The sequence below is a fragment of the Neolamprologus brichardi genome, unplaced genomic scaffold (assembly GCF_056152115.1).
Source record: "Neolamprologus brichardi isolate AB-2024 unplaced genomic scaffold, ASM5615211v1 NODE_ptg000036l+_length_2141236_cov_1, whole genome shotgun sequence".
In the NCBI taxonomy this organism is placed as follows: domain Eukaryota; kingdom Metazoa; phylum Chordata; class Actinopteri; order Cichliformes; family Cichlidae; genus Neolamprologus; species Neolamprologus brichardi.
The window spans coordinates 1314224-1337073 of record NW_028270138.1 but is presented as its reverse complement, the minus strand read 5'-3'; the positions used below and the strand labels follow the sequence as shown (position 1 = coordinate 1337073).

The window sequence follows — 22850 nt, the reverse complement described above, 5'->3', positions numbered from 1 at the left end:
CAAAATGCAATATACTGATGTAGTTACAGCGTAAGAGAAATCTATGTGAGATCCAGTCATGTAAAAAGTGCTGTGGAGTTGTTTTTTTTGTTTTTTTTTCAAAGTGTGTGGTTGAAACGACCCTGCCTGATGAAGTGGCACTGAGGTACAGTTACCGCAGAAGGATAACTCAGATGTAGGTGGTGGTACATACAAATAATCTGAAGAAACACCAATTTAAAAAACTGAGTGCAACTGTACTTGCTTTGGCAGAGGGGTTGGCAGTTAAATAAATGCAATGGACAAGAAGTAGAAATCAAGTAGGATGAAGAAAACCCAAAAGTATACAGATCAGTTTAAGTTACACAAATACAAGAAAAAATGTAAATAGATTGCTATAACATTAAAGAAAAATGTGACATTTCTTATATAAAAAATATGGTTACCAATAAAGCTTTTAGCATAAATTAACTGTGTAACAGCTCCATAAAAGTAGATAAAGATAAACAGATTTTTATTATTGTTGTTATCTAAACAAGCATATTTGTTGGATGTTATTTATGCCCTGCCGGGCACACATGGGGCGGCGTAACCCAATGTGCAGCTTAGTATACAGGAACATCTGTGCCAAATATGGCCTAGAAGTCCCGTGGTCAAAATAGGACACACCCCGTAGGGTGGTCGAGAATAACCAAGCCAAGATCCTGTTGGACTTCCAGATACAAACAGACAAACTGATTACGGCTAATCAACTGGACACAGAAGTGGTGGATAAGCAGATTAAGATGGCTGTAGTGATAGATGTAGCTATCCTAAATGACAGCAACATTAGAAAGAAGGAACACAAGAAGCTGGAGAAATACCAAGAGCTGAGAAAAGAACTCAAGGAGATGTGGAGGGTGAAGGCAACATTAATCAGATTTGTAAATCCACCATATAGATAATAACCTGTAGAGGCCTAAAATGTACCTGTGTGCCAAGTTTGGTTGCTCAACTCTTGATTGTGCAGAGGGAGTTGGTGGATAAAGCAGCAAACACACAGACAGACATTTCATGTGTTAAAATGAGATGCACCAGATTTAGCATGGAAATGTTTACTTCCTCGAGAATCTGTATTATGTTTATACGTAAAACATTTAATTTAGTTCACAAATGAAAGTTAAATATTGGCATCACCATTATGGACTGATATGGGCATCCAGAGAGGATAGAAAAAGGTATCGCGTTGATGTGTTTTAGGTTTCTAAGCTCATGATGACTCATGTACAGTACACTACATAGCAAGTGCTTAAAATGAAAACTTTAATAAAATGAAACAACACGTGATCTGATTAATTTGAAGGAAACCCCTGTGAAGTAATCATGAATTACATAAACTAGTCTGAAAAATAAATGATAGATGATAAATGATAGGTAATGGCAAAGTTGCATAAAGTGAATTAGGAAGGAGATAAAGACTTTAATAAACTAAAACAACACGGGTTGTACTCAGTGGTTAAGAGAAGCAATAGAAGCACTTAACAGGACAGTCAGAAAAACTCACGACCACACTGGTACTGGGAATTCCACAGTGCTTGTCCTTTAGTGCACATTCTCTACACCTACCTTACAAGGCCCGCTTATCATACATGAAGCACAACCTGTGTTCCTACAACATTGCAAGTAGTTAAAGAGGTGAAAGACTTAAGGTCCGTCCAGTCCATACGCTCACGTGCAAGCACGTTGCTCTCATACTGCAAAGGGAGGGCATTGGTGCATACTTATGAAGTTACTAACCCTTACCTTACATTTTCATAAAGAGAAACCACACCATTGTGACTGTTACAGCATGTTCTCATTAATTTGAACGAAACCCCTGTGAACGAATCATAAATTACATAAACCAGGAAAAAGATAAAATATATGGAAAATAAAGCCACTAATCAGGGAACAGCCCTGGGATCTCCTGCTGGGTTTAAACACACTCACGTGGTGGATTTGTTTTTCTTTTTTTAAATTAGGGAGGCTGTTTTTATATTAACAGCATTTCAGATTAAAAATTAACTCATGTTCAAAATGGTTGATCATGCAGACTTTGGGGTGTTAATTAAAGATTATGTCACCATGAAATGACGAGTTTTCTCCTCCGTGCCTAGTCTCCTGTACAGAACAGAATGCATTCAGCTTGTCAAATTCACATACATTTTCGATCGCTACAGTGTGACTCTGCAGTGCTGTGCTGTATGTTTGTAAGTTTTCTCCCCAACAAACACAACAATGGCTACGAAACATTTTGAACCGTCAAAGGCAACTGCGGTACCACCCAAAAGGCAGAGGAAGATGCTAACCATCGCACAAAAAGTTGGACTTCCGGACATGCTAAAGGAAGATAGAAGTTACCGTATTTTACGGATTATAAGGCGCGTTAAGCGAAACGAAACAGATAAGTCAAACTTAACTTATTCTTCTTGCTTCCTCTACTTGATTCATTGATGTTGAATTCTCTGGCAGCTGCTCTATTCACGTTCTGCACCTGAAAGAGGGTTTGATCTTTGGTTTCATTCTATAATACTGGACTTATTTTTCTACAAAAGTTTGAACTTTGAGGGTGTTTAAACAAGAGAGAAAAGTGTGAAAATGTTCATGCCTGTCTGAGAAAAGTGTATAAAGTGTGTAGTGAGGGGTTTTACAGCTTAAAACATCTATAATACATTTTTTTAAAAAGCTGACTACTTTGCAGATTTTACCTATCTCAGGTTATTTTTTAGAACATAAGTAACGAAGGACCACTGTACACCTTTATTTTGTTTTATGGGCTCTGGGTTACTCATGTTTAAAAGAATGATTAAGAGACCAAAGAGGGCCGTATATAATTGTGCAAAGGACATGTATTCTGTGGCTGCTGCCTCTTTGAAACTTTTCCTGCATGATGATGCTTGATGACATGAGAGTTCATTAAAACTTTAAAACCCACAAGGCTGTAAAAACTGGAGCCATGGTGTAATGGCATTTCATATTTCATTGTGATTTTCTTTTTTATATGCATGTGTTTTGAACGCTGACCGTATAAAACATAGACTATTGGTTAATTTTTTATCTTTCCGCCCAATTTCATTTGGCTTTGAAACCGTGGACATAAAGGGGAGTGTTCCAAGCTCACTCCTTCTCTTTGTCACATCCATCTTCCTGGACAGGGGGAGAAACTGGACTTGTCTCACCTCAAGGACTCTAAGAAGCCCCAAAGTGTGTGCAAGTTTTAGTATCTGCTGATATTCTTCTTCTGCAATGTCCACGCTGAAGCCAACCACCATGCTGCCAGCTATCTGTGACAATGCTGCCACAGCCTGCTCGGGCACAGACTGCCTTGTTCTTCCCAGTAACTTCAATGCCATCCTGGGAGTAGTGATGAGCACGGTGCTCACCATCTTGCTCGCCATGGTCATGTTCGCCATGGGCTGCACAGTGGGGGCTGTAAAGTTGTGGGGCCACATTAAGAAGCCATGGGGCATTATCATTGGCTTCCTCTGCCAGTTTGGTATTATGCCTTTCACAGCTTTTGCCTTGTCACTGGCTTTTAGGGTCCAGGCTGTGCAGGCAGTGGTCATCATCATCATGGGCTGCTGTCCAGGTGGCTCCAGCTCCAACATCATCTGCTACTGGTTGGATGGAGACATGGACCTCAGGTGAGACCTTGGGCAGGTTCATTGCTATTTTTTTTCTTTTTCCCTTTATGTTAAAGAGCAGACTTCACTGAGCCTTTTTCGGCTGGAGGTTTCTCCCTGTTAAAAAAGGAACCTTCTTTTTTCCACACTATCACCAAGTGCTGCTCTTAGAGGAACTAAAGCTTTTTTTTTCATCTGTGTATGTAAACTAAGTGGAACATTTTCATGTTCTTTGGATCCCAGAACACTCTTAAGCTATTTTAAGGAAGAGTTTCTTGTTGTGTAGGTACCTGGCAGGAGAACACAACAGAATTAATGTATTACAAGTTTTTATTGGTCTAGAGTTTTATTTACATTTATTCAATGTTAATGCACTATTTAAATAAAACAGATTGTGTTAGTGTGTATAAGCACAGCTAGGGACAAATGCAGGAAACTCATCGGTGTCCAAATCCGTCGCTCCTCAGTATCAGTATGACAACCTGCTCCTCTCTCCTGGCCTTGGGGATGATGCCTCTCTGTCTTTTAATCTACACCAGCGTATGGACATCCAGTGACACCATCAACATCCCGTATGACAGAATCGGTAAGGAAAGCTTTCAAAGAACTGAAACACCTGTAAGAATTTCAAACAAGTGCTCTCAATAATGTGCATTATCAGGATGTAACTGTGAAGGCTGTTCCTGTCTCTAAGGTAACCTTTTTATAATCTACTTTTTTGCATCCTCAGGTATCACACTGGTAGCCCTAATCATCCCGATCGGTGTGGGAATGTACGTAAAGCACAGGTGGCCTGAGATGGCAAAAAAGATCCTGAAGGTAGGAATACTCTACAGTTTATTGAATATAATTCTACAGGTTTAACGTTTTCACTTATAACATCTTGTGCCTGTGTGACATGTTTCTTTTTAGAAATAGCATTTCCATCATACATACTGGGGGGATGTGATATTTCCATTCTATAGTGCCCAACCAGTTGAATCACCTGGACTGGGTTTTAATGGAGTGTTTATGTTGTGAACAGGTGGGATCCATTGCTGGCTTGGTTCTCATTATTATTATAGCTGTGGTTGGAGGAGTCCTCTACCAGTCGTCCTGGACCATTTCTATCTCCCTGTGGATAATTGGCACCATCTACCCCTTTATTGGATGCAGCCTTGGGTTCTTCCTGGCTCGCTTTGTGGGTCAACCCTGGTACAGGTGAGGTGACACCAAAATGTTTCTGACACCGCTACATTTAAAATTTGACTTATTGATGAGGTTCGTCATCGTTCCTTTATTTGTTCAGATGTCGAACCATTGCACTGGAGACAGGTTTCCAGAATTGCCAGTTGTGCAGCACTATCGTCCAGCTGTCCTTCAGCCCAGAGGAGCTGGAAAAGATGTTTGCCTTCCCCCTCATCTACAGCATCTTCCAGCTCGTGTCAGCACTCGTCTTTGTGGGATGTAAGACCTTAAAACACATGAAATATACATTGGCCATTTTCTCCTGCATCACTGGACTTTTTTTCAATTCTTGGTCAGTGAATGCAGCTTCCTTATTTTCCTTCTTTTCCTCCATTGTGATGTGTTTTTTGCTGTGTCGAGTCAACAGTTTGAGCCAGGTGTTGTGCCATATAAGGATTAAATGTTTAACCCAAGTTTAACCAGTAACAGAATTGCAGCGTGCTTCATGTTGTTTCAGTGGTTTGCCTGTGTCAGCTATAAAGTATCGTAATATCCATGTCAGCACATAGTTTGAATATTTTTTCCACCAGTTTCTTTCGGGAAAATTGGGAAAATGGATGACTTTACCTCACAGTCTTATTACTATTTCTTTGACCATTAAATTATCTAACTGTGAAAGCAAATTACATAAAGGGGTATTGTTACGTCCCTCTGCAGCCTCTAATCTGCTCAGTGTGTTCAGCTGGTGCTAATTGGCCACACCTAGTCAGGTGTGGGTAAAAGCATACCTGAGGCAAGCTTCCCGGGGAGCTCACTAGTCTTTGCCTTGGTGGCACCAGCCATTTTAGCCGACCTGATATTCCATTTTAAGACAAAACCTCTGTTCACCTACACTCTGGTATTCGTCTCCTTTTTTATGTTGCGGCTTTGAGCCGGGTCGTAACAGGTATGCTGCTTAGAATTCAAGGGCACCAGTCAAGGTTAATTAAGTGTTTCCCAAGAGGTGTCCAGGTGTGCCAGGGACTTTGTGTAAACCAAACATCATTTTGTAACAGAAATAAAAGTAATGTAAGAAATTGAATTTGACTATATTATTGACTGACACATTTAAAGCTGTGATTGAGGAGAGCATTGAAGAATGGCGGAGAAGATGAAGAAAAGCACCCCCAAAATCACCTACAAAAGCTACCTGTAGAAATTTCCTCGCATGAAGTAACTAGCAGCAGCTTTACAACCTGAGACTCCTGAATGGCAATGACTTTTCACAACTTCCTGCAACAGTGTGTAAAATAACAGCTCAAGTAGACGTTGAGAGGATTATAAGTGACATGAGAGGACAATATATATGTTATACCCATATGGAAAAGAAATAGTAAAAACTTAAATGATTTACTCATGAAAGTGGCCACTTTCTCATTACTTTCATATATTGTTTTAGTAAGTATCCAAAACATACAAGTTTCAATATAGAATTTTTCAAGGGATCTTAAATCTGTTTTCACTCTTGTATGCTTTTCATACAAGTTTCACACAAGACAGATACAAACTTTATAAGATTTATATATATCTTTTCCATATGGGTAGGGTTGCCTAGGCAACTGATATCTGAAATATCCAGTAGCAACCAACTGTCAGGTACAAAACCTTATGGCTTTAGTTGGATCAGAGATGTCAATGGTCATTAGCCCAACTGTGGCGTTTATTGGCAGGCATTAACTAAACATTCTCCTGAGAGAAATACTGGCTTCTGTAAAACAGTGGTGGATTTGAACCAGAAGAAGCAGGAACAATACACTCTCAATAAGAGGTATTGTACAACACCGCTTTCTCGGGTCTGCTTCCTGTGTTTCCCCATGCATGCAGACATCTTTAGCATTACTGCACTGATGCTCTAACAGCTATGAAAAACTTTGAGAAGTGCAACATCTTTATGAGTTTTTATGTCACCTAGGAGATCTTTTGTTTTGTGGTATTTTTTGCTTGCTGTTTTTTTTTCATCCCTTACTTATTCCTTTCACTTCAGGTTAAAACAAACCTCCTGCACATTTACCAGTGACAAAATGGACTTTCCACAATCCCACTAATGCCATACCCCAGTGCATGTCGGAACACATCCAAAGGACAGCATTTGCTTAAATGAGCAATTCCTGTGTGTTTGAGAAGATGGTGCTACTTAATGTCACAGACATGAGAATAGGCTTGCATTAAAATAGGTTTTTGTGTGAAAATGTGCAGTGAGGGAATGAATGAAAGTTATAGTTCACATTGTCTAAAATGACATAGAGGGCATCTTCTGCAGAATACCTTGAAATTTTGAATTCTATCAGTCCTAGGCACCAAACATTTGAGAACCACTGGTTTACAGTGTATCGTAGATGCTCACTTATACTTGAAACTGAACAGAAAAGAAGACTTCAAATTTTCTTGTTATGGCATCTTGCATAGATGCTTTGTCACTGAAGTCCTGTTTATTCCACTTTCAAAGGTTTTGTCCAAAGGTGTTTGCTCACTGGTTCTGAATCTATGGTTTGTTTCCTGTCCAGGCTTCCAGCTTTACAAAAGGTATTGTGGTGGCGGTTCGTCTGCAAACAGTGACGCTCCGCACTTGGAAGGTCAGAACGCTGATCTAGAAGAACAAAAGCACTGCCCACGGGAAAATGGCGGCTTTGAGGGCGATGAGAGCAACAACAGGGATGTGAAGGATAAAAGCACTGAGCTGTGATATTGCAGCCCTGAAAACCAGAGACTTTGGACTGTTGGTATGAGCAATAACAACTGCATCAGTGATTACAGCATTCGGACTCTACTGTGAAGACACACTGCACTCTGCAGGCTGTATGTGCACCACACTAAACCATTTGGAAAAGTTTTAGCTGAACAGGGTTGCACAAATTTCTTCCCCGGGACAGTCAGTATCTAACTTCAAGTGGGAAGGTGGTGGGGACCAACTGCTGAATTATGTGTCATTTACTTTTATTCATATCTAAATATTTAGAACCACGTTCCCTATACTTTGTTAGACATGTGTCTTAATCAGTGCTTCAGTGATTGTAAACAGGGTGTTTGGGGTTTTTTGTAAGGTGACAGCCATAATTTATTTCATATTAATGTTATTTCAGTAGCAACAAGAACACAGTGATGACAATAAAGAACAAAATGTGATATACTGATGTAGTTACAGCGTAAGAGAAATCTATGTGAGATCCAGTCATGTAAATGTAAAGCTGTTAGCATGAATTAACTGTGTAACAGCTCCATAAAAGTAGTAGTAGTAGTAGTTAAACAGATTTTTATTATTACTATTTCGGTTATTTATTATTAATTTTTATTTTATTATTAAAATTGGTTAGTAAATCCTGTGGTTAGTTGTTGAGTGAGGAAGTAGCTAAAAACCGAGTGTGAATGATTGAAATAATAATTTAATAGTCATACATAAATGGTTAATAAGAATGTAATCAGTCTTTGAAAGTCTGGGGTTTCAGCGATCAGTTTTTCTGTCCATACTCAAGCATCAGACTTTGAAATCAACATATTCACACTTTAATGTATTAGTCTGCTGTACTGCAAAGGGACTTTGTTTAATGAAGCAATTACAGTTTAATTTAATTTACTTGGACATTTTTTTAAATGATGAACACAAACAGTTTTTATTGAATACATTTCTGTTCTCAGTTGTGTAGTTATAAATAAACATTATTTGCATGTTATTGTTTTTGTGCAGTTGTTCCAATGTCCTTTGTCTCATTAAAAAAAAAAGACTAAAGCTTGTCTTTGACCGTAGTGTGGTAAAATGTGAACAGCTGCACGTACTCTTGGTGCAAGGTCACAATCATAATGTGACTCACAAGACTCACAAGAACTCACATAACTGGACATGAGTTCTTGATTCTATGGAGATTAACAGTAATCCAGAAATTTACAAATTTGTCCTGGGACATCGTGTAAATGTTGTTCCTGGGACATCGCGTAAATGTTGTTCCTGGGACATCGCGTAAATGTTTTCCCTGGGACATCGCGTAAATGTTGTTCCTGGGACATCGTGTAAATGTTGTTCCTGGGACATCGCGTAAATGTTTTCCCTGTTCCTGGGACATCGCGTAAATGTTTTCCCTGTTCCTGGGACATCGCGTAAATGTTTTCCCTGTTCCTGGGACATCGTGTAAATGTTGTTCCTGGGACATCGTGTAAATGTTTTCCCTGGGACATCGTGTAAATGTTGTTCCTGGGACATCGTGTAAATGTTGTTCCTGGGACATCGTGTAAATGTTGTTCCTGGGACATCGTGTAAATGTTGTTCCTGGGACATCGTGTAAATGTTTTCCCTGGGACATCGCGTAAATGTTTTCCCTGGGACATCGCGTAAATGTTTTCCCTGGGACATCGCGTAAATGTTTTCCCTGGGACATCGCGTAAATGTTTTCCCTGGGACATCGCGTAAATGTTGTTCCTGGGACATCGCGTAAATGTTGTTCCTGGGACATCACGTAAATGTTTTCCCTGGGACATCGCGTAAATGTTGTCCCTGGGACATCGCGTAAATGTTGTCCCTGGGACATCGCGTAAATGTTGTCCCTGGGACATCGCGTAAATGTTGTTCCTGGGACAACTTTAACGCGAGAGCAAGAGCATGCGTATTATATTAAAACGGATTTTTTAAAAATTATTCTTATGCATCATAGTCCCCTAATTAGGTTGCTTTTGAAAATAACATTGTAATGTGTATCTAAAACGAGGTTTCATACCTCATCATACGCAGAACATTTGTTTTTTGCCATCCTGTGGTGGGAATTTACGAGGTGAAATCGAACGCATCAGCAGCCCATTAGCAGTTAGTGATGTGATTTCCGGCTCTTTCTAGAGATCCGGCTCTTTCGGTTCGGCTCACTAAAAAGAGCCGGCTCTTTAGGCTCCGAACCGGCTCTTCAGGTTGTTTTGTTGCTTTAATTAATTTATTATTAACAATAATATTAAATTATGCACAAAAGGAATTACTAACGTAAAAAAAAGTGGTTTTATTTATATATGTTTATATATAAATATATGCGGTGGCCCCTAGAGACAAAACACGTACAAACTCCAAAACACATTTCTAGCATGAACTGAACTTCCAAAGCAGAGCTACTAGATCACTTAAATTACACAATTGAAAGCATGTTTGTGTATTTATACACAGGCACTCATATATATTCAAATAATTTAAAAACAATGTTCATTTACCTGTTACTACCACACACCAAATCCGGTCGTTGGTACTTGCTGGCTTGTGTAGCCACGAGGTAACAAAAGCTCAACACTGCGCCCAGCATCCTGGAGCACTTCTGTTGTCTTTTGTACGTGTTTTGAGTTTTTATGTGCTTCTGAGTTTTTACGTGCTTCGGAGTTTGTACGTGTTTTTACATGTTTTGGAGTTTTTACGTGCTTTGGAGTTTGTACGTGTTTTTACATGTTTTGGAGTTTTTACGTGCTTTGGAGTTTGTACGTGTTTTTACATGTTTTGGAGTTTGTACGTGCTTCAGTGATTTGTTTGTATGTGCTTTGTCTCTAGGGGCCACCGTAAATATACTTTTATTTATTCACTCCACATAAAATGTAATAAATAAATCATATAATACAAAAATCAACTATTCACATTTCAACTTTTAACTATTTAAATTTTCAGCTTTTTCCTTTTATAATATGCATATTCTCTGTCATATGGACCTGCATGAATAAACTTTCTGAATCCTTTATCATCTGCAACTGAAAATAGTTGTGGATGATTACTATACCTTTCTAATGTGACGTTGTTGTCCCTGGCTCTCTCTCTCTCTCCCGCTCTGTTCCTGTGCTACTGAGTGTAACTACCGCCCCTCCCCCCTCTGCCCAGCGTAAAGCACACGGATCCTGAGTGAAGCAGAAAAAAAGTGCGAGAGAGAGGCTGAGATAAAGAAAAAAAAAAAAACCCATGTGACGGCTCGCGATAAGGAGCCGGCTCGCGTCGTTCACGTCAAAGAGTTGGCTCTAAGAGCCATTTCGTTCGCGAACGACCCATCACTATTAGCAGTAAAGCAACGACCAAAAGAAGAGACACTGCAGCGGAGGACTGTCCGTAAGTAAAACATAATTTTAACGCCAAAACTGGCTGGTTTTTTTTTTACATGAAGTGACCTTCTTATAACTATTTTAGAGCTCAGAAGCTTTTCGGCACTGAAGCTCGGACCTGCTTTGGTTCCGTTTTGATCAAACAGACGAAAAAAAAAAGTTGATCTGATTTCCTCTTCTCGAGCGATACCGTTATCATTGCTCTGATAGATTTTCCTCGGGGTTTAATATGTGGGAAACCAGTAAGGTATCTTACTTTAGCCAAGTGGCTTTCCTTCGCTTACATAAACTACTGAAAGCACGCGGGGAGTCGCTGCTGGAGATGTGAGCGAGTTGTGGGTTCACGGGTCGCATTCCTCCTGATTAAACTGAAGTGTCCAAAGTCACGTTAGGAACGGTTGTACACATCAGACAACTTCACGTTAACAGCCGCCTTGTACAAAAAGGCGCCTGTTGCTACTTATCTAATGTTAAACGGTTAGAAAACACTTTTTGTCTTGAGTATACACCTAAGATAAAGAAAGAAGGCAGTTAGCGTAGCCTTAGATAACCTGGTAAATGGTGTCACCCAGACAACTTCATGTCTTATTATCTGTAACTGTCCGAGAATTGCAGATTTGATAGGAGTGAAAACATCACTAATGTGGCTTCATGGGAATACAGAGGCTCCATTGTGTGTGCTTTATCTGATTGCACCAGCTTGGGAAAAGTAATATATTACACATTTACCCAGAGGATTGTCAGAGACTGGTTGATTTAAATCTTTACCTCATATTTTAAGTTCGGTACCATCTATAAAGTGCATTTCCTTGGAAAGAATATATTACTGAATTTCTGATTAACATCCTCCCTAACAAGTCAGCTACCAGAATACAATACTGACACTACTGTTGGTCCAGTAACTCCACAGATCACTTCCAGTGTACTGATGAATGTTTGTAAAGCAGTAATAGCTTACTGTATTTAAAAAGAGGCCATGCAGTCTCTTTTTAAATATTTTTTAATTTGACCCTTTTTTTTAAAAAAAAATCCAAATTATTTGTTGTATATTAGCTTTTTTTTTTGCAACACGCTAACAGTTACTCTGTGTGTAGTCCTGAAGTGGCCTCCACACAGTAGCATCCACACAGGAAGTGATTTGGTTGTTTCCTTCCCATAGCATTGTCACTGGCTGTGGTTGGTAGTGGATAGGATACCAGGCTCTGGTTGCTTAGGCAACACTTGTGTATTTACTCCCCTCGTGTGTCAGTCAATGACATCCTTTGCACTCATTGGTGGTCAGTTCAGTCAGTCAGGACTAAGAAAAGTTTAACTGCCATTAACTTTACTGATCTCTGGTTTCCAGTTTGATTGCAGTTGCTTCCATAGACTCCCGGTCCCACAGAAGTCTGTGGGAAACTAGCCCTGACTTTTGTAAGCACTTTTCAGATTTTGTATCAGGCGACAGAGGATAAAATATTTATTTGATCAATTTTGGTCATTTCGTCACGAATTGGTTGCGAAACTCTTCAGTTTGATGCTTCATAACACAACTTGATGAACCTACACCAGAGGTGCCTCTGTCCATCTTTTGCACTGTTCTATACTGTATAGAGCAGTGGTCCCCAACCTTTTTTGCGCCACGAGCCAGTTTATGTCGGACAATATTTTCATGGACTGGCCTTTAAGGTGTCGTGGATGAATACAACTAAATAAAACGAGTACCGGTACCCAAAAAAAATTATTCATAACACACGGGAAAAGACCCAGGGAAACCAGAGTTAACAATGAATACCCTGTAAACCATACATTTCACACCCGAGCCTCAACTCTTGTGGCCCAGTACCAAACAAAGTATCAAAGTTGTTTGGTACCAGTCCGTGGCCTGGGGGTTGGGGACCGCTGGTATAGAGGACACTCCTAAACTAATGGAGATAGTGGATCTGGAGAGATGCCATGGAGAGTTCAGCAAGGTGATTCACAGGCCTCACTGCACATACTGTCTGGACTGGACCCAGCTGTGCTCACCTGAAACTGGACTTCGGTATTGAGTTTGTACTGCTGCATGGGCTACAGCATAGAAGAGATCATTTTTCCCTGATCATTACACGTGTACATGGAGCGGTCTGAATGATCTAGCACCACAAAACAATAGGAGGACATTTTTTTCTCTTGCTTTTATTTTAGATTGGAGCTTAAAGTGGCTAAGTTTAAAAAGATCTCCTTTTATCTTGTTCCAACTTTGTTTCAGCAAGTGTGCGTGTTTTATAAAGAGCGGAGTTTATGCAGGTGAGCAGCAGACTGAGTTAGTGGAGCTACAGGTTTAAGGTAAAAATGTAAAGAGGATGCAGATTTGTTTACCTGTTCAGCTGATAGCTGTCCACGTATGGTCACAAATTCTGGTCATCTGAATTTTTCATAGTTGCACATGAACATTTCGTCATGCTTGAAGTTTTTTTCTCATCAGTACTGTTGTGTTTTGTCTTTGGGCCCCAGATGTGCTTGGGGCCCAAGCTTGGTGCTTTAATAGGTGCATGTTAAACTCGACTGCGATTGGATGATTTGTTGGGTCAATGGAGCAGATGGGCTAGCGCTAGTTAGAGTATGCTCACAGTTTCGAAACATTACAGTTTCTTTAAGAGCTCCATCCCGTTTCATTTGTTTGGCTGATATCTTCACATATTGAGAATAAATTCATTAACACAGAGAAATCTATAAGACTTAAATAACCTATGTAAGACAGAAACCAACATAACAACATAGGAACAGTTTTGCTGTGCTATTTTCACCACAGGAGTTGATCATGGTGCTCAAACGTTATTTAAATTCCAGTGGGCAGCATTGCAGCAACCTGAGTTTTCTGCGACTCAGATTTCTGTAATAACATGATTACACATCCTGCTGCAATAACAGTATTTGTTGACTGAGTGAGGTTCAGTAGCTGCAGGAGAAAACCTCTTTACTGAAAAAAATCCTACGACGAATCTGAAGTCTCAGAGTTGGTTAAATAGTTTAGAAACGACAGTAGAGTTTCTTTTTAGAGTAACTTGTAATATTTGTTGGACCTGTAATTGAAATCAAAATACACAGTTATTTGCACAGCCTTAATTAGAGCTGCTTCATTATAGCAAATGATTGCTTTCCATAATTGGACCTCGAAAACCACAGATTCTCTGACTGTCATCTCAGCCTGAGCCGTGAGTGAGTTTTGGCTTTCAGAAAACACTTGAACAGAGGTGCATTTGAATTGTAACAGAAAACAAACGAGTAATCACTTTATCCTAATTATTCTGTTTTATTTAGAATCACTGGAAGACAAAATGTAAAAATGTTACATTTAAGAATAAACTGTATTTATGCCAAAAGCTGGAACTTCCTGTTTTATAGTATCCAAAATATTAAAGAATGCCTATCACAGATTAGCTCAAATAAAATAGAAAAGTTCAGTAAAATAAAATCTAATAAGGTAAAATTTACAATCAAGAAGGAGTTTATTTATACAGGAAAGGTTAAATAAGATTTTTAAAAAAGAGCGTCATAAATCAAAATCTATATTAAAAACAGAACAGGTGCTTTGATTTGTAATAGAGGACAAAATGAGATCTTAAAAACAAAAAAGTCATTGTTTTAGGCCGAATATTTTCTTTTTCTGAATTGAAATTAAAATCTCATTAATAATCCAGTTATGTTCTAACCAGTATATGAAGGTGTTGTGACCTCAGAGCTGTTTGCTCTTGTGACAGCCTGATAAGACAGCGGTCAAGGCAGACTCCAAGTCCAAACAGAGAAAAACTAATGGCTTTGTAAAACTGAGTATACTTCCTCACTTAGAGATGGAAAATTACTGCTCACAGTGAGAAAGAGCAAAGCTATTAAAACTCAGCTTACATGTGATGTAAAAGCACGCTTAAATGAGTCACTGGTGCTGTTTAGTGACTTGTAGTAATATAACTGATATAACTAAAGCACCACTGCTTGTTTATGCGTATATTACACAGTAAACCGACCTTATATCCATCTGTGTTCTGACATTTCACGGAATGATCGATTAGCTGACGAACGATAAAATAATAACAACAACAATAACAAAAGTCAGTAATTTCATTGTCCATTGGAAAAAGAACAGCCCTTAATATTTTTTATGCTGTAAAACTAAATTACATTTAAAATGAGCCAGTAGTTCATGTTTTACATTTTAGTCTTTTTTATATTTTCAACTTTTTGAAGGTGGCCTTGGGTTAGAATCCACAGGCTGGCGAGGCAATTTTTCTGTATTGAGTTTCCATGTTCTAAATGTGCCTGTTTTGGTTCTCTTTAGTACTCTAGCTTCGCTGTCTCTGCCACAACAAGTATTTAAATATACGTTTTTGAAATGCCAAAAGATCATGTGTGTCATCAGCCATCCAGGACACCATCTATTAAAGCCAGAGAGAACATGCTGAGCGCAGTGTTTCCCATAGCTGTATTAGTTTTTATTTAAGCAGGAAGTGAAACTCTTGAAAAGAAGCTTTGTTTCCCTAGAGTGCTATGGGTGTTGGCATGTTTCAGGATACTGGGAGTAACTCCACCTCCAAGAGAATATATGAAGAAGCCATCCGTCAGGGAGAACATGAGGCTATCTAGTTAGCATCAACTGGACTTTCAAAATAAGAGTGAGGAGGATTATTCATTAGTAAAATAGCTAGTAAATGTGGGAACACAGTGACAGATGGCCACTCATACTCACATCCAGCCCTACATGCACTTCTGAATCACTAGTTAACCTCACATGCAGCACTTTGGACTGTGGCAAGAAGCTGTAGTACCCAAGCCACTGGAGGAACATGCAAACTCCAACCAGTAAGGCCCCAAACGGCTGGTTGATTCAAATTCAGTACTGTAACTGAGTAACATTAAACTTCTTATAGGCTTGAAATTTCATATTCCAAAACTGCAGGAAATTACTGGATAAATGCTTCCCACAGTAGGGGTTCAGTCTGGATTTAGCCTGCTTTCTTTGTAGATGAGAAACTTGAGTGTCAGTTTGAAGCTTTGTTCCTTGTTCAGATGCTGGGTGCTCTCAGTCGGTACTAAAAAGGTATCCAGTTGGTATTCGGGGGTATGGCTCCCCACGCCCTCTAGCAGATCATTACACGAAGGAACCTTTTAAATACAAGCGCGCTCATGCTCACAGGTGTACACACAGGTGCTCACAGATACAAACTACACCCTTTTTGGCTCCTACTTCTCCTCCTGTGTGCTGTTTATCCTACATGCTGCACAATAATAATTAATATTTAGTATTTACTGTTATATTCACATAGATCATCGCAATGATGTTGTTTATTATATTGCTCTCTCCTTTTTGCTTGTTTTCTCTTTTGTCTTTCTCAACAGGTGATCCAGGTGATCGATAGATGTATTTTTTGTCTGTTTGTTTTGTTGGTTTTTGTTTTTTGCCCTTTATCACCATTCCTCTTCCCCGCTGTTTTTCTTTCCCTCGTTCCTTCTCCCTTTTCTTTCCCCCAGTCATGTCTGTCCCGTGTGTAGCAAGTGAAAATAAAATAAAATAAACAATAAAAGCAAAGGTGAATCAAACAGACCAATATTGCAGGGCCGGGATGGTCAATTTGGTCAAGTAATTCCGTTGAGCATCTTTCTTTGCCTTTAGACAATAATTCAGATGGCAAAAGAACCAAACGGGACAGGGAAAAAAAAAAGGTATCCAGTTGTTTTGTGCGTCAGAACAGTTTTCCAAAGGCTGCTGTAGTCACTGGCCATCGGGTAAATGCAGAACAAACAGGATTCACTTGATGAGTAAAGTTAATGCGCACTCAAACCAAATGTCTTCAGTAAATTAATTCAGGAGAAAAAAATGTGTTCATTTGATAAGAAGGTTATCATTCAACAAGGAAGAAGGAAGAAGAACAGCATAAAATTCCTTCAATGCCACAATGTGCATGTAAATAAAAGTTATCTTTCTTTATCTTTCTCAGGACTCTGCAGGCAGTCGGAAAAAAGATGCAAATGAGGGAAAAGCTCTGATGGGTTCTAAAATGAAAGTTAAATTAGTGTAGTTGCGTGCAGGATTATAAGTACTAGAGTTTTTGGAAAGTTGAGTAAATTATGATTATATTATCGTGTTATATTATTATTATTACACTTCAATTCTGGCTCTGTTTGAGGAGCGGTGCTCCAAAAAACTTGGTGTAGTCCCTCTGCTCTTTTAAGATATGAACTCGGGAATATCTACTCATGTTCTGGTGGTACAGATAGTTTTTAAAGCATTTATTGTGTAGTGGTTTGCGCATTAGCTTAGAAAGTAAAAGGTTGCAGGGTCAGTTCCAGCCACAGCCCTCCTGAATACGGAAGCAGCTGTTGCTTGGGTTTTTCCTTTGTCCTGTCTCCTGTAGTGCAGCCTTTGTTTTATCCACTTTGATCAGGGCCTGTTCACACGGACGGAGATGAAACTCATCTTTTTGCACCGTTTAATGACTTACAGCATCCAGGTGGAGTCAGTCAGCGGCTCTAGTATCTGTAGCGGCAGTGAGAGCAGAATTAATTTTAAAAAATGTCAACTTTTAACAGAAAGAAGGATATTTAGTCCTGCATATCATCGCACAATGAAGCTAAAAAGGTGTGACCAGTCTGTAACATTTGTTCTTGGCACTTTTTAGCCATGATAGTGGGTCCATATAACGCACGACTGTATACATTTACTTTCTTTTAGAAGATGTTCCAGTGAGAGTGAGGGCTGCCAGGTATGAGTCAGAATAACCCCTGTTTGTGGAAACAGCTCCCCCTGAGAAGCAGCCTGTCCCCGTGCGACCGCTACAAGCACGCCTGCTGCAGCTACAATGCAAACGTCTACGTCCTGGGAGGCAGAGAGAACAGATGCCTGAGGGACTTCTGGAAATACAACGTGGGTAAGGGCCCCCACCCATTAATAGCCATGCATATATAAAGATGCAGATCTATAGAAAGACGGATGACAGAATACTTCCTTAGAAGCGATATCCTTGTGGCTGGTCGCAGAGTAGCCACTAGAAAGACCTCTTTTTAAGAATTACATATTAGGCAGAGTAGCCAAAAACCATGTTCAGGTACTCATTTACATAAAGACCTCTCTTTAAATGACCAATTAGTCTACTACTTAAAACAGCACAAAAGCAACAGACAAATGTTATGACTTAACACTTTGATCTTCACTAAGATCTATCCTTTCAGGTATGGTTATGATCACCTCTAGCTCTACCCTGGTGAAGGCTACAATGCTTCAAATCTCCATCTTTTATATGCAGTCTTTTATTAGAAGATAGCACCAACTATTTCTATGGTATTTGGGCAGTGCCTTTGTGCAGATGTAGAAAGTGTTGCAAGTCGTTCAAGTTTATGTACACACTGTCATTCATGAAAAAAGATGTAACATTTGTTGATGGTTTTTGCTGCATTCTCATAAAACAGCCTCCTATAATATTCTTTTTGTAATCATCAGTTAACAGCACTGCTGTGTTCAGTATTTCAGTGTCTGATGAATGGACCGAGTTGAGCTGCAATAGTGAAACGGCACCAGAGGAGCTAGAGGGACATTCTATGGTAGCTCACAAGGTACCTTCAATTTCTTTAATCATTGGACATAAAGCAGAGAGACCATCTTATGACAGCGGTGGGCATGCAGAGTATGTTTAACAGCTCTGAACTCTTCAGGGTTTCCTGTACGTGTTTGGAGGCCTGTTGGACTCTGCATACACCACATGCAGATGTGCTCTCTGGGTGTTCGACGTCGGTGAGTTTCACTACAGTGCAGCATGGGCTGGCAGCCAGTCACACTGCTGTTGTAGTCAATTCTCAGGCTCAGCAGGTGAAACATGTTGCTGCATGTCGATCCTCCTAATCCCTGTAAAACGTTTCATTCCTCTGTGTCACTAAAGCTGAGAGAGAAACCTGAGAGGGTCTCCATCCTCATAACAGCGGTGTCATGTGCAATACAGGTTACTGGAGTAACATGTTTTACGTATGTGAACAAAGTCCAGGTGACTCTAAAGGCATATAGAAACAACATAAGAAAAGCTGATTTACCCCAACACATATTTATCAAATGGACGAAAACTGCAGCTGTGTTCATTTCCTGCTCTAACACTTCCTGTGTTCTTCACTTCAGCTCAGTTGTTATTCTGCTTGTTCCAACATAACCTAAATTCCATCTCATGCACAGTTTTTTTCAATTCTCACCACTTATTATATATAAAATCATATCACATCTGTAAAAAGCCCCCGAAACCCCCACCCTCAAAATCAATTGGTTCTTTTGTTTTCATAATAACTATAATATGTTTAATAAAGCAAATGTTTTACACAATTGTTACATTTTACCGAACTTGGATATTTTTAGAAGTATAAGCTCTTGAAGTTTTCGTTCCACTCCAAGTGTCACAATGTAAAGAAAAATCTAGTTTTGGTTCAGCATGATGGGATCTGTCATGACTTGCATAAAATGCAGCAGTTTCATTTCTTTGACATAGAGCAACAGAGACAAGCATTGAAAAAGTGCATTCTGGGTAAACTTTCAAGGTTAATATCCCCATGTGAAATAGGTGGATAGGTCAATGTAGCGATAGCTGTGGAGTGGAGAAACAACACTGGTGTTACCACAAGCTTAATGAAAGTTAGGACAGATCACACTGATCAAAGCAAGTTAAGGTCCTGAAGATGTTTTTCTAAGTATTAGAAGGGTCTCAGGATCAGCAGGTCATCCCTTCAGTTTCTGAAAATAATTATTTGGCATAAGACAGGATATCCACTCTTGTCATTTTATAAACACTAACATTCAGCTGCCAGAGCTCATCACACCCACACAAACACTCAGAGTCAACCCAGTTTCATCAAACAGTCACAACCTTTTATGTCCGTGAACACCACTTTGCATCAGTCTGCTCTCAATATTTTGCAGTTTTTTGAAAGGCAAAACATTTCCACATTTGGAGGTAGGTGGGGTTAGTGGCGGCATGAAGCGTTTTGCAGTTCACGCCAGAGACTATACAACTCACAGTTTTTGTATCATTTTTATCCCTCAGCTGTGAAAGGCTGATGGGGTATTGACACATGCTTATAAATGTAATAACCCAAAAATTAAGCGATGTAACTTTGTCAAATTCTTACAATATATGAAAAATCTCAAGGCTAGTTTGAATTTCAGTGACTGGACCTAAAGGTCAAGGTCAGAAGCAAAGTTTTCTGAAAATCTTATGACTGTTATAATTCAACAAGTAAGTCACCTTGCATCAAGATCAAATTGCTACCATAGGTGTAGTTAACAAAACATCTCGGACAAGTTCGAATCTCAATTGAGTTGAAGGTCAAGGTCAGGGGTCAACTTCTCTTAAAATCACCTATGCTAGGAAGCGGACAGGTAGCACAGGTAGCTGGTGGTATTTTTAAATATGTTATTTATTAAAACTATTTTGTCTGGTTACATTTAAGCATTAAAAACGACAGGATTAGGTTTAAAACTGTCTTGGTTTAGGTTAAAATATAACATTTACCACGTCTTTTAAAGCCTCTCTACTATGGCCAACTGGACAGTTTGTGTCCCTGTAACAATAGATTTCATAAGACTGGGCTGCACAACAGTGTGTGTCAGTGTATTTCAGAATCATCGCAGAAGTGCCTCTCCTTTTTGTATGTTAGCCTTTACTTACTTTTTTTGTCTTGGAGTAAGGCTGACAGATGTTGTAAAGATATCATATCCATTTTATTGTACGTCGCTCTTTTAGTTTAATTTTCTTGTGTCATTTGTGTTTCAGCAAAGCAGAAGTGGGTGCAGTGGCAGGGAAAGAGGAGCTTGCTTGAGGTACCGAGCATTTTTCATATCTAAATGATAACATGTTCTCTGTCTATAGAAAACAATCAGATGGTTAGATCTCATTATCGGCTTATAACAGAAATAATTAACCGCTCAGTCCTCGTGTGCTGCCGTTTGTTTTGTATCACGCAGTCACAACACTTGGAAGCACATCAGTGAACACTGTGCACAGTTCCTGCCATCCTTTGCTTGTTTTAGCTTGTATCAGTGGAATAGAAGTCACACACTACCCACATATTTGTTAGAACTTTAAAGGTCAAATAAATGGATTTGCAGTGTTTCCCCACAGAATGGATATAGCTAAGTAGGAACAGGATCACCAAAGTAGGAAGAGAAAGGTTAGGGTTAGGTTGAAGAAGCCCAAATTTAATGCATTTTTTTGTGACTGTTCAATCAAGGTCATAGAAGAAGATCTATGTAGGAATACTGGCCTGCTTGTTAGTAGCTTACCATCTATTCTAAATGTATTTCTCTCTCTTTCTGTGTGCAGACCCAAATGCCGACCAACAGGAAGGGCCACAGCGCCGTGGTGCTCGGCTCTGCCATGCTCATGTACGGAGGATTCATTGACATGAAAGGCACCTCCCAGGATTTTGGACTTTAGTGGGTTTAAAACTGACAAAAGGGAAAATTCAGTCAGCTCCTTCCATATAAAACTAACCAAATCTTAAAATTCCCACCTCACGCACTCAAAATCAGCTGACCTTTTATGGTATTTGCCAGAGTTACTATCAAAAGATTAATTGTAGCTTTTGTTCTGCATGATTTTTCTATAAGCAACTTTGAGTATTAATATAATTGGATAGATCATAGTTTCAGTAAACTGCATCATTTTAGTCCCACTTGATGCCAAGCTCATCTTCTAGCTGTGATTCCATCTTGGTCAATATAATTTTATAAACTGCTCATATTTACCAGTGTGAATGTAGTTTATGAGATGGAGAAACAAATTGACAATTAAACTGAGCTGAACCGTTTCTAGGAGTGAAATCTCACCCATATTCAGTTAGAGGGCAGCATGTGAACATCATCAGCATTGTGACACATGCAAACACAATGTGAGCTGCAAAATGAGCATTAATTATAGATACTTGTTTGTGTGTGTGTGTGTGTGTGTTAATGGCAGATACCATGTCTTGGTCCCTGCTGAGTGGCTCTCAGCAGGACTCATTAGGCCCAGGCCCCAGACACAGTCACTCAGCTATAGCCTATCAGGGCTGCGTGTACCTGTTTGGAGGCTTAAAAGGTTTACGGGAGCAGAGAGGCTTCTGGAAGTGGAATTCCAGCAGCCAGACATGGAGTTCACTCAAGTAAGTGCGGAGTTTGTCGGTATTTTTGAAAACTGGGTGCAGTGAAAAAGATCAGTTGCGACATTCTGTCTCCAAGCCAGAATTGCAGGAATGCACCACGTGTTGGCTGTTTCACTGCCCTCTGTGCCCCACTTTCAGCCCTGCTGTCAGGGCAAAGACTGAGGAGCAAATAAATGGACACATTAAAAATGCTTTGCCTTTCAAAGGTCTGTTGGTATTAAGTATACCTCATAGTTAAAGTTATAAATATGCCCTTCTTTTCAGCACCTCTGCAGTCTCTTTGTTGACTTAAATGTTGCTTTTCACATTGTACAGTTCAGTTCATTCATCAGCAAGAGAAAAAAGTGTGTTTTCATTAAATATTTTCTTTCCTGTTCACCACATTTCCTGACAGCTCTTATGATCCACACCATTTTGCTTTCATTATTAAGGATGGCTTGGATATTTTTGTTAACATGTACAATCTGATTGTTAGATAAACTGATTGCATTCTATACAACTGCATTTAAATCACATGTTGTTGTTTTTCTTCTTCTTTTTTCTCTCTTACAGACAAAATGATATGCCGGTGCACTTTCACTGCCCTGTCTGCAACATGACAGTCACACAGCGTGGGGATATGGCAAGGCAATTATTGTCATGTCAGCATTCAGGACCGCTCCCCACTGAACTCTCTGTGGAGCCCCGCCTCCCTCTCCATGTCTTGTCTCCAGCATCTATACCATTTTCTGAATCTTCAGTAGAACATTCATGCTAACACTTTTACTCTTGTGCATTTCATAACAAGACACCATAGACAAAATATTAACAAAATATATATTAATAAAAGATTCAAAGCTGCAGCACATACAG

The 22850-nt window shown here is 39.5% G+C and overlaps 3 protein-coding genes across 6 annotated transcripts in view; 2 read left to right on the top strand and 1 right to left on the bottom strand.

Annotated features, from left to right (window-relative positions):
- The window catches only part of LOC148094548 (uncharacterized), a 215526-nt gene that overhangs the window by 45949 nt on the left and 146727 nt on the right, over positions 1-22850 (bottom strand). The gene's annotated exons all lie outside the window — the stretch shown is intronic.
- LOC148094553 (ileal sodium/bile acid cotransporter-like) lies at positions 3244-5266 on the top strand. The gene is made up of 5 exons (XM_087837581.1): positions 3244-3641; positions 4088-4206; positions 4351-4439; positions 4645-4820; positions 4909-5266. Exons 1-5 carry the CDS (start codon positions 3244-3246, stop codon positions 5264-5266), a joined length of 1140 nt encoding a protein of 379 aa, XP_087693707.1.
- Positions 10828-22669, top strand: LOC148094552 (host cell factor 2-like). 4 transcript variants are annotated; one of them, XR_015718472.1, is made up of 8 exons: positions 10828-10875; positions 17557-17752; positions 18352-18434; positions 18534-18612; positions 20630-20676; positions 21179-21291; positions 21815-21998; positions 22551-22669. XR_015718472.1 is itself a non-coding variant. In XM_087837578.1 (7 exons), coding segments are annotated over exons 2-7 (516 nt in total). In that variant the 5' UTR covers positions 10828-10875; positions 17557-17589; the 3' UTR covers positions 21816-22115. The 4 variants fall into 4 exon arrangements, 1 of the variants encoding a protein (XP_087693704.1); XR_015718471.1 differs by having other exon boundaries at positions 18322-18434; XM_087837578.1 differs by lacking the exon at positions 22551-22669 and having other exon boundaries at positions 18322-18434; positions 21815-22115.

Bases quoted from the DNA above. Each gene is read 5' to 3' on its own strand.
- LOC148094553 (XM_087837581.1), top strand. From the start codon at position 3,244: ATGTCCACGCTGAAGCCAACCACCATGCTGCCAGCTATCTGTGACAAT. The intron at 4,207-4,350 runs GTAAGGAAAGCT...TTGCATCCTCAG, and splicing joins CATCCCGTATGACAGAATCG to GTATCACACTGGTAGCCCTA. The intron at 4,821-4,908 runs GTGAGGTGACAC...TTATTTGTTCAG, and splicing joins GTGGGTCAACCCTGGTACAG to ATGTCGAACCATTGCACTGG.
- LOC148094552 (XM_087837578.1), top strand. From the start codon at position 17,590: ATGAGTCAGAATAACCCCTGTTTGTGGAAACAGCTCCCCCTGAGAAGC. The intron at 18,613-20,629 runs GTGAGTTTCACT...TTTGTGTTTCAG, and splicing joins TCTCTGGGTGTTCGACGTCG to CAAAGCAGAAGTGGGTGCAG. The intron at 20,677-21,178 runs GTACCGAGCATT...TTCTGTGTGCAG, and splicing joins GAAAGAGGAGCTTGCTTGAG to ACCCAAATGCCGACCAACAG.